The 17,802-nt window shown below is 42.0% G+C and overlaps 1 protein-coding gene across 1 annotated transcript in view; it reads left to right on the forward strand.

The window, feature by feature from the left end:
- The window catches only part of LRBA (LPS responsive beige-like anchor protein), a 1,257,537-nt gene that overhangs the window by 375,997 nt on the left and 863,738 nt on the right, over positions 1–17,802 (forward strand). The window contains 1 exon segment of the mRNA XM_030191657.1: positions 139–200. Coding sequence (XP_030047517.1) covers positions 139–200 — 62 coding nt within the window.

Here is a 17,802-nt window from a genome sequence, read left to right on the forward strand (position 1 = left end):
TTTCTTTGAGCAAAATAAATTCTGCCATCACATACTGAGCAACTTATCAAATAATTCAGTATCCTAGCTAAATACAAATTCATCAGCAACCTGGCAGCTGCTGTGAATTGATATTTCTTTTTTTTTCTCTCTCTGTAGGCCTGGTGTGTATGAAATCAAGCAGCTCAGTTGTAGAGTTGGTCATGCTTCTCTGTTCTCAGGTGAGTTGTTAGTAACACTAAGTAGAAGTAGTGAAAATGTGATCCTGGGCAAGTCACTTAACCCTCAATTGCCCCGGGTACAAAGATTGTGATCCCACTAAGGATAGAGAAAGTATATGCGTATAATGTATGTAAACTGGTTGTACTCACGGAAAGGCAGTATATCAAATCCATGTCCCTTTACGTGTGCAGGTTGCACACACAAGTAAATAGTGATTTTAGAAAGCCTCTCTTTACACGTGGATATCCACACAGCACAGAGATTTCAAGAGGGCATGGTAGGGGCATGGTTTGAGCAGGGCTTTAGGTAGTGTAAAAAAAAATGTGCTCTCCATTTCACAAAGGGAACACATAACTGTTGGGGAGAATATCCCCTTTAAGTTTTACACCAGCTCTGATCATGCACAGATATTTAGAAAATGCTCATTTTGCACAGTGCACATGAGGATTAAGGAAGTCATTCTCTAATCCCTCATTGTTTAATTTCACCTCCAAAGTAAAACCCGGTTAAAATTGTGGCATTATTACTTACTTGGCAGCACTTAAATGCATAGGTTGTAAAATAGGACAGCTCCACATGGAAGTGGCACCACTTAGATGGGTAAATTGCCACTAACATGAGGAAGCTGCTGGGTTTGTGCTATTCCTTTTATCTATATCTATCTCTGTTTCTAAAATAGCTGCTCTTTCTGTGTGTGCCAACACATACACATACATTTCTTTTACAAAATATTGCTGGAATTGAGCACACCCCAGCTTGGACATAGCAATTTTGATATTTTCATTCTGTGTAAAAATGGGCCTTTCTGTTTTTAAAGCAGTATATTACAAGATAAAGGTCAAAAATATTATAAATGATCTCACTGCTTCCCAAAAAATCTTGCATTGCATAAGTTCAATTTGTAAGGCTTAGATTAGTCCCTTGTATAAGAAGGATGCCTGATATCTAAATCTTCAGATTTATCATTAATTTTCAAAAGCGAGTATAGAAAGCAGTGTGTTAGTTACAGATACAACTTTATTTCTGTCCTCTGCAGACACAGTTTACAACCACTAGGAATTAAATGGTAAATACTTTGAAATCTGGCAATTTGCTATTTTCAATATGAACTGTGCTGCTAAAACAAAAAAGTGGGTATTGGGAGTGCAATAAAGCAATACTAGATTTTTAAATTACTGAAAGTAATAATTTCCATTCACTGTAAGACTTCCTGGTTCTGTTCTATGTGACTAGTCTCATTGTGAGCTTTAACCACCTTTTAAGCAACGTAGGCATACGCTTTTTGTAATTAAATACATGAGTTTTTGAGCTTTTTTTTTTTCTTTGTCATTAAAAATATCTTGCTGGTAGTAAATTCCCTCACTTTAAAACTTTAGAGTAGCCTTTTTTAATGGGAAGATTATTGGTCTGGAGGTCAAGGGTTCTGACCCATTTCAAAACCTCTGACCTTCATTTACAACTCTTATGGTTTACTCGCCTGATGAATAAGGATAATGCAAAATTAATGTTTCTTTGCATCGATTTATTCATTTTAGAGCCTATATTGCCAAATTTGTTTAGACTGTGCTGATGGACATTTCATGAATACAAATGAAAGAATCATAGAAGGTGTGGAGAATCAATGCCGCATGTTGTCAATAAGGTGCAATAAGAACAATTACTTCTGAAGATTACAACTAATGGATTTTACGATGTGCTAGTGAAGAGTAGTTATGCTTGTAGTGAGCTTATTTTTCCAGACACCACAACACTTTACATAGCATTGCTTTTTCAAAACTGACTTTTTTTTTTCTAGACAATTTGCTGCATTCTTTGCCATAGTGGTTCTAGAAAGCTAGGATGTTTGGAAGTTGTCATTCTTTTCTCAAATGAGAGATTTAATCCTTCCTGTCTGGTTCAGTGGCATAGCCAGAAATGAAACTTTTTTTTTTTTTTGGAGGAGGGGCATTAGGCACCCCATTTCCTTTTCCTGTCTAGACCTGTTTTCCAAACAGTGGCCAAATCAGTTCACAAGTACATGGCAGAAATCCAAATTGTGGCAACATTCCATACTACAAATCCCAGGGCAAGCAGTTTGCTTCCCCATGTCTATCTCAATAGCGGACTATGGCCTTTTCCTCTAGGAATTTGTCCAAACTTTTTTTTTTAAACCCAGGTACGCTAACTGCTCTTACCACATCCTCCGGCAGAGTTCCAGAGCTTAACTATTTGTTGAGTGAAAAAATAGTTCCTCCTATGTGTTTTAAAAGTATTTCCATGTAATTTCCTCGAGTGTCCCCTAGTCTTTGTACTTTTGGAACGAGTAAAAAAAAATTTGATTTACTTCTACTCGTTCTATACCACTCAGGATTTTGTAGACTTCAATAATATCTCCCTTCATCTGTCTCTTTTCCAAGCTGAAGAGCCCTAATCTCTTTAGCCTTTCCTCATACTAGAGGAGTTCCATCCCCTTTATCATTTTGGTAGCTCTTCTTTGAACCTTTTCTAAATTTTTTTTTTCTTAATGATTGGAGGAGGAAGTTTTAAAAATGAAGTAGTTTAAAAAAAATGTATCTATAAGAAATGAGATACTGTATCTATGTTCTCTATATTATATGTTTCAGCCTTGGATGGTAAAAGTGTTTAGGATAAGAGATAAGTGACATGCCCTAATGCTCCCATTTGTCATGCATGTCACAATGCTCTTTCATGCTAATCTAATCAGAGGATATGGTGATCACTTAGTAGAGTTAGTAGCAAAAGGCAGAGCTCAAGATGTTACATAAGTAAAACAGTTGAAATGTACCAATGATGTATTAAACTTATGAAATCAATGTTTTGTAAACCATCTGCAGTAATGGGCAAAATTACAAAAAAATGATGTGAGAAATGAAGCCAGAATTAGCTCCAGATGTATATAGATTGTTCTGGTATAGTGATTACATTTTTCACTTTGAATTTTCCTAATTCAAAGGGGTCAGCATGGCAATCACAAAAGTGATTTATTTTGTTAAGAAGTGAACTGTCTTTTCTACATGAAAGCTTGAGAGATATGAAATTAAATTTTGACTAGACATTTTGCAGATACTGGGAGGAGATGAGGTTGAGTTTGATTGATTTTTTTTTTTGGAAGGTGTGGGGAGGGTGGCTAAGATAGGGTGGGAAGTCAAATTCTCACACTAAAATTTTAATTAATTTCTAAGAGGAGATGGAGAGGATGGAGTGCCAAAGATCGAAAGATCAGGTCAAAAACTAGTTTTTAATCACATGAATAATATTGTATTTTCACGAAGTTAACACTTAACAGATTTGATTTAAAACTTTACAGATTTGTCACCCTTCAGAATGTGTACTTGAAGGGTGAACCAATTAATAACCTCTGGGCTTTAGTCAGTTTTGTTCTGTATTACATGGAAATAATTGCCCGCATGTAAGCTTTTGAAAGATGCTATGTCTTTCAAGAGCTTTGAAACAAATTTGTACTTTTTTAAATAGCAATTCAATTTTATCATCCGGAGGTGGGACATGCATTATATCTTGATGAGGACATGCATTATATCTTGATGATTCTGTGGTAGAAAATATTTTGAAATCTGAAAGGAAAACATTCTAGAAGGACCCCTGACTGTTACACCATTCAATAATAAATTGGTAATATAGTTTTGAAATTTGGGGAAAACTGAAGCATTGATAAAAACTAAATGCAGCATCAACTCAGAAGCAATCTATTGAGACTGACCAGGGGAGTGTATAGCCCAAATTTGTTTCTTCCTTTTGGTTTTTGCCCTTATTCTGTTAAATCTTTAGCCGTTCTCAATATTGCTTTTCAGTTTTGTTTTCATAAGCATAAAATACAAATGGAACTTGACCCAGGCGCACACATTCAGAAAATATTTCTTTTAGGATTGACTCTGACAAGTATGTGTGTATAATTAGATATGTACACAATTTGTATGCATATGCAATATGTTGGTATTTATATATAATATAAATTTAAAGAAATATGTCATTTGATATTACTGCAAAGTGCTGTTGCCTATTTGACATTAATATCATTTTTGAGAGAATAGACATTGTATTCATGGCCACTTTATAAAAGCATTGAGTCGCTCATCCTAATTCAGTCTGACATATATTCCAATAACACTACCTCCCTTCTAGGGTTTAAAGCTAAATTTATGACTGTGCATTGTTGAAGTGCATCATTTAAAAATGGTTTCAACCCAAAACATCTAATAAATAAATAATGTGTATGGCTACTCAGTAGTAGACTTTCCAGACTAGAAATCATTCCATCGGATACTCAACAGTCCACTATCTGAAAGGGCTGTCAGATAAATCTTATAGTAGCTGCATTCATGTCCTGTAAATCACATGTTATTGTCTGAGCCTTCTGCCAGGTCATCTATTCTTTTCCCATTTATCAGAAATGCATATAGTACACTGAAATACTAGCAAGATCATCTAGCTCAGCGTTCTAAGTAATTAAACTAACAACAAAAAAAATTAAATTAAGTACTGATTTGCATCATACTTCTTCAATATTAGTTCTGAAAAATTATAGAATGTGTGATAATTTGCACAGAAAATATTTTCCTTCAGTGATAATTGTAGCTAACAATATATGCCATTCCTTTTTCAAATGATCACATTAAATATACATTTTATATTTTTATGTCAAAATCTAGATTGATGTTCTCTGTATATGCATGATAACCATCATAAAAATAAAATTATTTTAGGTAACTTGTTTGTAGAACTTAATATTCTTAACAAAAATGCCTTTTTCAATGGCTGTGCAGAGAAGTCAGTCTATCATATTTATAATCTACTTATCCTGCTGTCTATGGGAAATAGGAACTACAGATAAGCAACTTTTTCACCATGGTCAGAACACAAATAACCAACTTTCTCTTGACAACTGGGATAAATCAGCACACAAGTGGGTAACAACATTTTTGGTACCAACACAGATAGCTGTAGGTTTAGAAAAACCCAGAAGGTTTTTCTGAGCATACACTGGACTTCTGTGTATCTATCATCTCACAAGTCCCCTTAGGCTATTTTTGTCTGTGCCTTACCCAGACATTTGTGTTTCCATTTGTTGTTTAAACTGCTGTCTATTTAGAACCCCCCCCCCCCCCCTTTGCAGGTAAGTAACTTTGCTGTATTTTGTAATTCCAGGTTTCTGCAGCATGACAAAAGGGGTTTCTAAGTGACAAAGGTGGTGGTGGGGGGGGGGGGGGGAGCGGGACAAAGGGATGATAGTTATAGGCAGCTCTAGGGTAAGCAGGTTGTTTGTTCTAAGTGTTTCCATTTTCCTTTTTCTGGTGACTTCAAATTCCACTTGGTATAAACTCTCTTAAATATTTTTTTAAATTTCCTATTCAAATAAGAAGAATGTGATTGTAAATTAGGACTGCCTTGGAATCCTTTAAGCAAAGCTCACACTTCACTATGCTGTTGGGCATTGTATTTATTATAAAATTAGCCAGTCCTATTGCCCTTTTTATCTATCTAGCTTTTACTGAGACATGAATTTGTTCAGTATGCTTTTCTGCTTGAAAACACACATGATACTGGAATGGTTCTGCTGAAAGCTCAGTTGTATTTAAATACAGAACAGACAAAATGTAAATCTGATTTATCCAGTCAGCTGCTACACAGGGTGTAAATACAAATTAAAATGTATTAAATTGTCTATTTGTGAATTCCAGATTTCTGAAAAATAAGATGGTGGAGAGAAGTTATGGCAATAAATCAGTGGTTCCTAAACCTGGTCCTAGAGGCACTCTAAGCAGTCAAGTTTTCAGGATATCCACAATGAATATTCCTTAGTGTCAGCAGCAGATGAATCTAGAGACAAGTGGGTTGTGACCATCTACCAGCAGGTGGCGGTAGAGCGCACTGATTTGTACTCTTATTGGATGGTGTGCTCCTGGAATCCTCTGTATTCTCTATCTCCAGCAGGTGGGTGGACGGTCTTTTTCCTGCTTCTGGATTCATCTGGCTGCAACTTCTGTTCCGGATTTCTGTTTCAGTAAGCTTGGGGGTGCTAGGCTAACCGGTGCCAGCTTTAGAACGCACCTGGTGAGGCCAGGTCCCTCCCCGGTAGACTCTCCAGCTCTTTACCACATTCTCCTTCCTCACAGCGCTTCCATTAAAGATATACATTAAAATAAAAGATAAAGTAGAGGTGAATAATGTCTGGTGGTTTTCAGCACTGTTGGCACCGTGTGGGCTGTTTAAGAGAGCAAGCTGTTAAGCATTGTTTGCAACACAGCTTCCTGGGACGTCCAGGCTCGCCTCAGGTTGGGTGTGACCCTTCTTTTCTTTTTTTGTGTGTGGGGGGGGAATCCTTGGTACTTGGATCCCTATTATGGTGGCAGAGGTTGTTAAACGCTGTTCCTGCTGCACTAAGCGGTGAAGAACATTGGGGACCTGTCCGAGCGGGTGTTCTGTCTTGGAGCCTGTCAGTGCAGCGGTGGGTTTGAGTGTGAGTGTTTCCTGCACCTAGGACACACGGCCGTCTTCTCTCACTGCTGAGGTGTCGGTGACCATGTTGGATTCCTGCACGACTGATGCTGCAGTGATGGGAACTGTGTTGCAGGGAGCCAACTTGGATTTGGGTTGGACTTCGCATGCGGGGACTGAGTGCTTGGGCACCTCTGGGCGGTCTAGGGGAGAAAGAGCCAGATCTTCCATTTTCCCCTTATTTTATGTTGCTTTTACACAAAGCTTATCTTTAAAAGGGGCACAGCCGTTTTGAGAGTGTCATTGCAAATGCCTAGAATCTCCTCGGATCCTCTAGCTCTCTATCCAAGGTATGGAGGGGGGTGGGGGCCCAAGCGGCCTCATTTGGAGTCCATTTCGGATAGGGGGGGTCTCTTGCTCCATTGTCTCCATTTCCTTCAGAGGGGAATTTGTTGGCCCCATCCCTATCCTTGCAGAAATTAGAAGACCCTGAGGAGAGGGAGCTGATTGGAGATGAAACAGGTGATCCCACAGCAGTTCAGGTTTTCCATAAGGAGGAACTCCTGACCTTCATTACTAACGCCTTGCAAGCTTTAAATATTTCAGCCCCTGACATGCAGCCCACAGCGGCAAGTACCTGCAGGCCGCTGAAGGCCTTTCTGGTTTGAGGCTATGCAGGAACTCATTTCTGTGGAGTGAGCTACACTGTAGGTAGCCTGTGGGTGGTCAAGGCAATGTCTTGTCTCTATCCGGTGGCCCAGGAGGTGTTGGACCATTTGGTTTTGCCAAGAGTGGACGCCTTGGTAACAGCAGTCACAAAAAAAAAGACTACATTACTGGTGGAAGGAGGCATAACTATTAAGGATGTCCAGGATGTTGGAATCCGCTTTGAAGTTTTCCTTTGAGGTCTCTGTCCTAGTTCTACATGCTGCAGTCCTCAGCTCTTATGCATCCCATGCATGCCTTTCGTGGGTCCAGCAGGCTGGAGCTCAGCCTCCCTTGGAGTTTCCAGATGTGGAGACCGGCTTGGCGTATTTGGCGGACTCCTTATATGACCTGCTTCATACGTCGGCCGAGCAGATCTCCCTGGCTGTAGTGTCATGCAGCTTCTACGCAACATCTGGTTAGGCTGCCCTTTAAGGGCAAGCTCTTATTTGAGAGGACTTAGAGAGGCTGGTGAAGGGTCTAGGAGATTCAAAGTCTCGATGTCTGCCAGAGAAGAAACCGTCCATCCTTCAGGGAAAGCTGCTCCGGCTAAGCCACAATTCATGGAGAGCAAAAATACCACCTGAGATGATCTGTTTTTTTGCAACTGTCTTGGTATTGGCAATCCTTTCGGTTGGACCGGCACTTAGGGGGTACTTCAACTAGAGTTCCAACTGTCCCGTGACCTTCACAATGATGGTTAGTCAGCCCATTCCATTCTCAGCATTCGGAGATGACTGTCTCTCTTTTACGAAGAGTGGGCCAAGATCACATCAGACCAGTGAGTCTTGGATATTATTCAAGACCGGTTCAAATTAGTTTTCTTCTCCTGTTGTAGATTTTCTTGTTTCCCCGTGCACCATCTTCTGCAGGCGGGCAGCTGTGTGGTTTACTTTGCAGGGTCTGCTTCATTTGGTGGCAGTTGTGCCTGGCCCCATACCAGGAATGGGGGATGGGTCGTTACTCCATTTATTTTGTGGCTCCCAAAAAGGAGGGCTCATACTGTCCGGTCTTGAACCTCAAGGGGGTCAACCGATGCGTCAGGGTCCGTCATTTTCACATGGAAGCTGTCCAGTCAGTGATTGCGGCCATTCTGCTGGGATAGTTTCTCATGGCATTAGACCTCAAGGAGGGCATACTTGCGTGTCCCCATTTGGCCTGCCCATTAGCATTTTCTTTGTTTTGCAGTGCTGGGTTGACAATTTGTTTCAGGCACTCCTTTTCGGGCTGGCAACAGCCCCACCAACCTTTTCAAAGATCATGGTAGTGGTGGCAGTGGCGTTACCCAAGGACAGCATCAAGAGTTCCTCCATATGTGGATGATTGACTCATCAGGGCATTGTCTTGATGGGAGAGTGTGGGGGCCACAGCCAGAGTCATGGATCTCTTGCGGTCCCTTGGTTGAGTGATCAACTTGAACAAGAATCGACTCCAGTTTTCTCAATCTCTCAAGTATCTTGGGGTACTGTTCAACACGGTACAGAGGAAGATGTTTTTGCCCAATCAGTGGACTCAGATCAGCTGGGTGTTGTGGTCTCCCGTGCCCAGAGTATGGGCTTATGTGCAGGCCCATGGCAGCGATATCAGAGGTGGTGCTGTGGGCTCGAGCTCATATTCGACCCTTGCAGCTGTCCCTGTTGAGCTGGTAATCTCCTGTTTCCCAGAAGTACGAGCTATGCCTTTGGTGGCTACCGGTGGTTGCAGGAGGAGAACCTCTCTTGGACTTTCTTTGGCCACACCCAGTTGTGTGGTGGTGATCAGTGATGTCAGCATTTTCAGATGTGGAGTGCATTGTCGGTCTCGGTATGCTCAAGGGCCTTGGTCGGTAACCAGATTCGATCATTTGGAGCTCTGTGTGGTTAGCCCTCTCGGCATTTTCATGCCTAGTGGAGGGGGAGCTGGTTCGAGTGCTCTCGGACAACATGATGGCAGTGGCTTACATCAACAGTCGGGGGCACTCGCAGCACTGCTCTGGCACATGAGACAGACTTGCTGATGAGTTGGGCAGAGCGTCATCTCTCCCAGCTGTCGGCAGCTCACATAGTGGGAATGCAGAACATAGCTGACTGTCTTAGTTGTCACAATGTGGACCTGAGGGAATGGGAGCTCTCGGAACCAGCCTTTTGCTTGATAGTACAAAAGTGGGGAGTCCCAGTGATGGACCTCATGGTGACACACAAATGCGAAAGCCCCTCGGTTTTAAAGCAGGAGAAGGTGCGTCAAGTTGGAGAACATCTGTGCTCTCCAGCCATGGCCAGACTTCTGCCTGCTATTTGTGTTTCCCCTGTGGCCTCTCATTGGCAAGTGCTGCGCCATGTTCAGCGTCATCGAGATCGAGTACTGCTAGTAGCTCTGGACTGGCCTCGGCATCTGTGGTATGCGGACCTAGTGGCACTGCTGATCCATCGTACCTTCCGCCTCCTGATGGACAGTGGACTTCTGTGCTAGCGTCCATTGGTTTTGGAAGATCCCTCCCCCTTTGGTCTTACGGCTTGGCTCTTGAGAGGTTGAGATTGAGGAAGAAGGGGTACTCTGATGAGGTTATTGCTACCTTGCTTCGTGCTAACAAGCAGTCTACATCAGCAGCATAGGTACGAGTTTGGCGAGTTTTTGAGTCCTGTTCCAGCAGAGCTTTTTCTCCCTTTCAAGCTTCGCTTTCACAGATTTGGATCTTTTTATAGGAGGGGTTCAGAAAGGGTTTGTCAGGTTGCTACGAATGCAAGTGGCAGCACTAGCCTGCTATTAATGACAGGGTTCGGGCGCCTCCCTGGTGTCTCATCCTGATGTATTTTGGTTTATTGAGGGAGTTATGTGGCTACGCCCTCTGCTTTCTCTGCCTAGCCCTGCATGGAACCTTAATTTTGTGTTTGTCTTTGCAAGGGACGCCTTTTGAGCCATTGTGGAAGGCCACCCTGAAGGATCTCATGTGGAAATCGTTTTTTCTGGTTGTGCGTTCGTCCACACGCAGAGTGTCGGAAATTCAAACTGTCTCTTGCAGGGAGCCCTTCTTTTTTTATCAGAGGTGGAGGTTACGGTGTGTACTATACTGTCCATTCTCCCCAAGGTGATCTCTGCTTTTCATCTGAATCGGCCTCTGTTTCTGCCTTTGTTTCGCAGGGACCAGTATCCGGAGGATTTTTCCCGGTTACGTTGGATGTGTAGTGGGTTCTTCTACGGTATTTCGAGATGACAAATGAATTCCGCCTTTCAGATCTGTTTGTCCTCTTTTCTGGTGAGCGCAAAGGTGAAGTGGCTTCTAAAGTAACAATTTCTCATTGGATTAAAGGGGCTATTTCGTCCAACTCTGGCCTTGTCAGCGTCATGGGCAGAGTAGTTCTGGATGAAATCTGTAGAGTCGCAAATTAGGGGTCAGCATATACTTTTGTCAAACAGTATCAGATTGATGTGGCCACACACATAGAGGTGGTGTTCGGAGCTTCTGTTGCTGGCAGCGGGAGTTTTGGCTCCTCTCCCTGTGTAGTTACTTCTTTGATACATCCCACCTGTGTCTGGATTAATCTGCTGCTGATGCTAAGGAATGAAAAATTTTATCTTACCGATAATTTTCTTTCCTTTAGTCGCAGCAGATAAATCCAGAGTCCCACCCGAGCTGAGGTTCAACTTTCGGAGTAGAGTGGGGTTCTCACAGTGGGGCAGTCTGCATATCTGTTTAGTTTCTCTGTTGTTTGGTGGTTTTCAGTGTCTGTTTTCATGATTCATGGAGGATTCTGCGTGGAAGGAGATATGGTGTTTGCTCTTTTGTTCCTATGCTTTGTTATGAGAAATACTGAGGATTCCAGGAGCATACTGTCCAATAAGATAAGAGTAGAAATCAGTGCTCTTTTATCTCCACCTGCTGGTAGATGGTCACAATCCACCTATCTGGATTCATCTGCCGCGACTAAAGGAAAGAAAATTATCGGGTAAGATAAAAAATTTTTTGTTCATGAGAGATTTGCATGCACTGCCTCCACTTCATGCAAATCTCTCTTGTGGATATCCTGAAAACCTGACTGGCAGGGAAGCCGCCTGGACCAGGTTTGGGAACCACTGCAATAAATGAATAGTTAGACAAAATAGGCATTTTAGATCTGGTGGAAGGATAACAAACAATGTGACACTATCATACCAGGGTAAAAATTAGATCAAAACGATAGGGTAGAGGGGTGGTGCTATATGTTAAGGATGGCATAGGTTAAAAAGAGTAAATGTTTTGTACAGGGATAAAAAATGCAATTTATGATCTTTATGGATGGAAATTGCATGTGTGATGGTGGTAGGGGTATACTAGCAAATTAGCAAGGCTTAATTAGTTAACAGTAGTAATGAGGCATAGCAATTACTCAAATTGGGTAAATTTTTCATCAGGACACGTTAGGGAGGTAAAACTTCTAAGTGTTTCCATTTTCCTTTTTCTGGTGACTTCAAATTCCACTTGGTATGAGCTCTTTTAAATGTTTAAATGGTAAAGCTAAAGCATTGTTTCCGATTACAGACCTGTAGTCTCAGCCCCTTTATTTGTCAAGGTCATGGAAGGACTGGTCTCTCAACAACTGATGGAATATCTCCAACTCCATTCCATTCTGTACAAATCACAGTCTGTATTTAGACCTTCATACAACACCAAAACTGTTCTTACTACTCTCTTAACCAGCTTAAGATGAGAGCTCAGTATTGGTAATAAAATTATAGTAGTTCAGTATGTCTAGCGCATTCAGTACTGTTGACCATGGTCATAGTTGAAGCAGCTCTCCCTCCGTCCCGCCCTCTGCTCTCAGCTCCGTGACCGTCAGCCCTCCTCTCCGTTCCTTCCCCTCCCCCCCAACGCGTTTAACCTTTTATTTTCAGTGGCAGCGACGGCAGTAACGAAGAAAGCACTGCGGGCTCGCCTCCAGCTTCTCCCTTCCCTCACACAGTGTCCCGCCCTCACGGAAACAGGAAATGCATCATCACAGAAGGCGGGACACTGTGTAAGGGAAGGGAGAAGCAGGAGGTGAGCCCGCAGTGCTTTCTTCTTCACTGCCACTGAAAATAAAAAGGTTAAACGCGCCATGGGGTGGGGGAGGAATGGAGAAGGGGGGCTGTCGGGGAACTGAGGGAGGTCAGGGAAAATCACAGGACATGGATGGGAGGGGAGGGCAGGGGGGAGAAGAGATCGCTGGACATGGAGAGAAGGGGAGGGCAGGGGAAGAGAAGAGATTACTGAACATGGGGAGGGGGAGAGAAGAGATCGCTGGGCATGGCGAGGAGGGGAGGGCAGGGGGAGAGAAGAGATCGCTGGACATGGAGGGAAGGGCAGGGGGAGAGAAGAGATTGCTGGACATGGAGGGGAGGGCAGGGGGAGAGAAGAGATTGCTGGACAGGGAGGGGAGAGAGGAGAATTGCTGGACATGGATGAATGGGGGTAGGGGAGAGAGGAATTTTGCTGGATATGGGTGGATGGAGGAGAGGGCAGGGGAGAATGGAGAGTTGCTGGACATGGATGGATGGAGGGGGCAGGGGAGAGGAAACGTGCTGGTGATGGATGGAGGAGAGGGCAGGGAAGAATGGAGGGGGGAGGGCAGGGGAGAGGAGAATTGCTGGACATGGATGGATGACTTGGGACAGGGAAGTGAGGAATTTTGTTGGATATGGTTGGATAGAGGAGAGAGCAGGGGAGAGAGGAGAATTGCTGGACATGGATGAATGGAGGGGACAGGAGAGAGGAAATTTACTGGATATTGGTGGATGGAGGAGAGGGCAGGGGAGAATGGAGAGTTGCTGAACATGGATGGATGGAGGGGAGGGAAGTCAGGAGATGCACATGGATGGAGGGGAGGGAAGAGAGGAGAAATGTTGGACATGGATGGAGGGTAGGAAAGACAAAGGAAGGAGATGCACATGGAGGGGAAGGGAGGGAGGAGAAATGCTGGACATGGAGGGGGGAGAGAAGACAGATGAAGTAGATGCAGATGGATGGAGGGGAGGGGAGTGAGGAGAAATGCTGGATATGGATGGAGGAGAAACTGCTGAATTTAAGGGCTGAATCGGAACACTTTGAGGGCAGATACTGAAACTCAAGGAAGGATAGGGACAGGGCTACAGATGGTAGACAGGACGCATACGGACACAGGAGGATGGTGGACATGGTGAGTGAAAAAATATCAAATAGAAAGAAGACACTGCATAAAACAGAAGACACTGGGACCAAAGCAAAAGGTAGAAAAAAGTATTTTATTCAGAATGTATTAATTGGAATATGTCAGCTTTTAGAAATTTGTATGTGTGATATTTTGCATGTAAGTTTCAATTTTTCTAGTATTGCTGCATGCCGAGTCTAACTTCTTGAGGTAACTTTCCAGTTCATTATTTTGCCTTCATATTTTTTTATTTCTAGTTCCTTGTGTCATATCTGTTGTCATGTGTTTTTCATGTGTGATCAAGGTGCAGTATTCTGCTAGTGTGTAGTATTTGCAGCCCTTTTGTTTTTTTTGTTTTTCATTAGGTAGTGTACTGGTGTTTTAGAGCCTGGTGTAATTACAGTGCTGCCCTTCCACGCATAAGGTTGTAGCTCGTTGTGTCCTTGTAACTAGTGCTGTTATGGTTTGGTAAGGTTATGAGTGGGTTTTTGCACAAGTTTGTGTATAGTGTTTTGCAGTGTAGAGATTGTGTGTTGGCCTTACTGAGGTGGCACCAAAACATCAGAAAGGGTATAGAGCCTAAATCATGACACACTACCTCTTAAAGGATCTACAATAGAGCTTATGCATTTCTAAGGTCTACACTGGCATGGTATGGGAAAGGGGGTGGGGAAGTACTACTAGAGAGGAAGAGGGAGTGCTGGGTAAAGAGGAAAGAAGGAAGGAAGGGAAAAAGAGCTGGCTTTTTTGGGAATAACCATAATATATATGTATGAGATCTCATACATATTCATTATGGTTATTCCCAAAAAAGCCAGTGTTCTCCCTTCCTTCATTCCTCCATATTAGCATATTTATTTGCATATATTTGAATATGCTAATATGCCCCACCCCATCCTTTGCTCCCCCAAATGAAACAGTCAAACTACGCCCATGACTGTCAACCCATAATATTCTCTTAAATATTCTTGACCATTATGGTATTTGTGGTGCTGTCTATGATTGGTTCTCAGGAGTTTTGAAATCTAGATCATACCAAGTTCAACAATTAGACACTTTCTCTTTATCCTGGTTTACTAGTTGTAGAGTACCCCAGGGTTCTCACTTGATGATTCCTCTTGGTAATCTATTTGAGAGAAATGTTTTTTCTACTTTCATTTATGCTGATGACATCACTACTGACACCCCATATTCCAAAACTCTTGATATCTTTAATAAAGTCAGATTAGGTATTCCATTAACTAATTTTAAATTGAAACTTAATACTGAGAAGACTAAATTTGTATTAATAACAAATCCTTATCTGCTTATTCTCAAAGATTCTACAATTGATAATATAACCTATCCTCTTGCATCCTTGAGGAAAATCTTAGGGGTTACAATTGATCAGTTTTTATCCTTAGAAAGTCAAGTCTTGAATGTTCTCTAGTTCCTTCCATATGCTTTGTAAACTAAACAGATTATGATCATTTTTCAGAAGACCAGTCTTCCTTACCTTAACCCAATCGACTATTGTAATTCCATCTATGCTGGAATTAAATGTGGCCTTCTTAAAAACTACAAATTGTTAAATCATCATGCCTTGCTAAAACTGCCCCTCTCCTTCATAATCTACACTGGTTACCTATAAAGAGCAGAATTTAGTTCAAGCTATGTGCATCAGTCCATCACATTTTATTTGGTATGTCACCGTCCTGTTTGAATGAGTTCATTGATTTACCTCCACACAGTGCTTCCTTGTCATCCAGAAAATATCTCATTTTACATTTCTCCAGTTGCAGAAATGTATCTTCTAAAACAATCCACAATGCTAACTTTTCTTATCAGTGCACCAAAATCTGGAATTCTCTTCTTAAGCAAATTAGATATACTAGTGATTTATGGGTTAGTTTTAGCGCAGTCTTCAGCAATATTAGAACTCGGTGCTGAATATTATTTAGTTCACTTCTTCCTGATGCCCCACTGAATTTAGCCTATCACTTCCTAATGCATGTGTGTCTGATGGATCCAATGGTAAATTTGTAATTGCAAATTAAAATAGTTGTTGATAAGAAATATTGATAGGAGCTGGGCTTTCTATTAGTGTGATAAGTGCCATAAATGACTGCTTCATGGAGGAATTGGTCCATAAATTGACAAGTGGAATGTACACTAACACTTTTTGATACAGAGAACCTGGTGGACAGGGTAATAGTGATCAGTGGAAAGAAGACATTAAAAAGAAATTACTGCTGTAGCACCTAATTTTAAAAAGGAAGAATATGATATGAGGAAATTAGAAAAAAAAAAGTGTGATGCCAGGATCAAAGGTTTGCATGAGGTTGGACATTATTTAAAAAGACAATTTCAGAAGCCTAAATAAAATATACTGCACAATTTAAAAAAGGGAGAAAGAGAGCCAGACAGTAGCCAGTGTAGTTTAATGCTGAGGGGGAAGAATTAGTGAAAACCAAAAGGGCATCTTCAAGAAAACGGAAAGTGGACTATAACACGGGATCTGAACCGGTGGAGGCCACAGTTCCAAGGAGTGTGGGGAAAGGATATACAGGATGTGAAGAAGGGTCTTAAAATCTGAAGCAGTTTATTGACAGAGTGAAGGCAGTTATTAAGACAGTTATTAGTAATATACATGTGTTCTACTGTAATTTTAGTAACATGTTAGCAGCTGGCACTGTTGGTGGCTAGCAGCGACATGTAGCTTGCAGTAGCCAGTAGTGGACATGTGGTTTAGGAAGGGGGTGTGAAGGTTTCATTGATCAGTTAAAGGGGTGTGGGAATTTTAAAAAATGGGGTAAGAACCCTTGCTCCAATGAAGAAAATAGGGATGTGCGAGTTAGACGTAATAAGGCAGTCTGAAGTAGTGATGTGGGGACAAAAATTCATCCCATTTCCATCCCCGCAACCAAAACATTTTCCCAGCCCTACCCCATCTGCACAGTCAAGCAGACTTTGTAACTCCATCCCCTCACCGTCCACGCATTCTCCATCACCATCCCTTCACCATCCCCACAGTCTTAATGTTCTTCCCCTTGTCTCCCCGCTCAAAACTGAAAGGAAGATTTTATACAATTTTATGGGCCTAATAGACAATAAACAGCTTAGGCCTATAGTTTAAAAGACAAATAACAATATTCAATACTGATAATGAAACACTAAATAATAATAATAATAATTATTATTATTAATTTGGATTATAATAATCATATAGTTCATTTTTTAAATCCATGAAGAAACATGGTTGGGCTGGCTAGTTGGCTTGGCTGGCCTCTTCGTGGCAGGAAAGAAGCCTGCTCTTTCCTGCCCGCTGCCGCTGCTCTGCCCTGCCCATTACCACCCTGTGTTATAGTGGCCTCTTCAGGGCAGGAAAGAAACCCACTGTTTTTCCTGCCCTCTGTCACTGCTTTCCCAATACCACTATTTATTCAAAATGGCTGCCAAGACTTCAAGCTGTGGCCTCGTGAGACTACCACTTGAAGTCTCAGCAGCCATGTTGAAGAGGAGGCTGTATTGGGCAGAAGAATGACAGTGAGCAGGAAAGAGTGAGTTTCTTTCCTGCTTCGATGAGACCACTAGACCACCAGAGCGCTTTAAGGTAGCTGAAGGGGGGGAGGGGGCATGGCAGCCAGACCTTTATCCCTATTACCGAAGGGATAAAAGTATTGCAGTCCCTGCTCCCATGGCACTACCATGTACACATCATATGGTTACCGTGGTTGTCCACATTATTTTTAAAAATCTCCTTTATCGTGTCACTCTCTAGTCTGAGAGAGACTATGAAAAGAAGATTGCTGTAGAGACAAAAATTAGTACGAATTCTTTTTCAAATACATCTGGAGTAAAAGGCCCACAGATGACCGTGTATGGTGTTTTTAAGACAGACATGGGGAAGCCACTGCTTGCCCTGGGATTGGTAGCGTGGAATGTTGCTACTATTTGGGTTTTTGTCAGGTATTTGTGACCTGGATTAGCCACTATTGAAGACAGGATTCTAGGTTGGGTAGACCATTGGTCTGACCCAGTATGGCTGTTCTTATAAGATATGATATATATACAATTGACAAACTCAAGAGCATCAAATCAATTGGCTGGTTGCTATTCATTCTAGACTCATGAAAGAGCTCAAACATGAAATTATGAACCTATCTACTATTCTGTAAGGTTTTGTTCAGAATATCACATTACAGAATTTGACCAATGTAAGGGCTCCAATGTGTTCTGTGAAAATGTAGACTGGTGATCTTGATGTCCGTGCCATTTGAAATAGTTCCAAGTATATTTGGAAATGAGCCTGCATGGGTTCAGCAAAGGCAAGTCTTGTTTTAAC

This window comes from Microcaecilia unicolor, chromosome 2, assembly GCF_901765095.1.
Source record: "Microcaecilia unicolor chromosome 2, aMicUni1.1, whole genome shotgun sequence".
Lineage (NCBI taxonomy): Eukaryota > Metazoa > Chordata > Amphibia > Gymnophiona > Siphonopidae > Microcaecilia > Microcaecilia unicolor.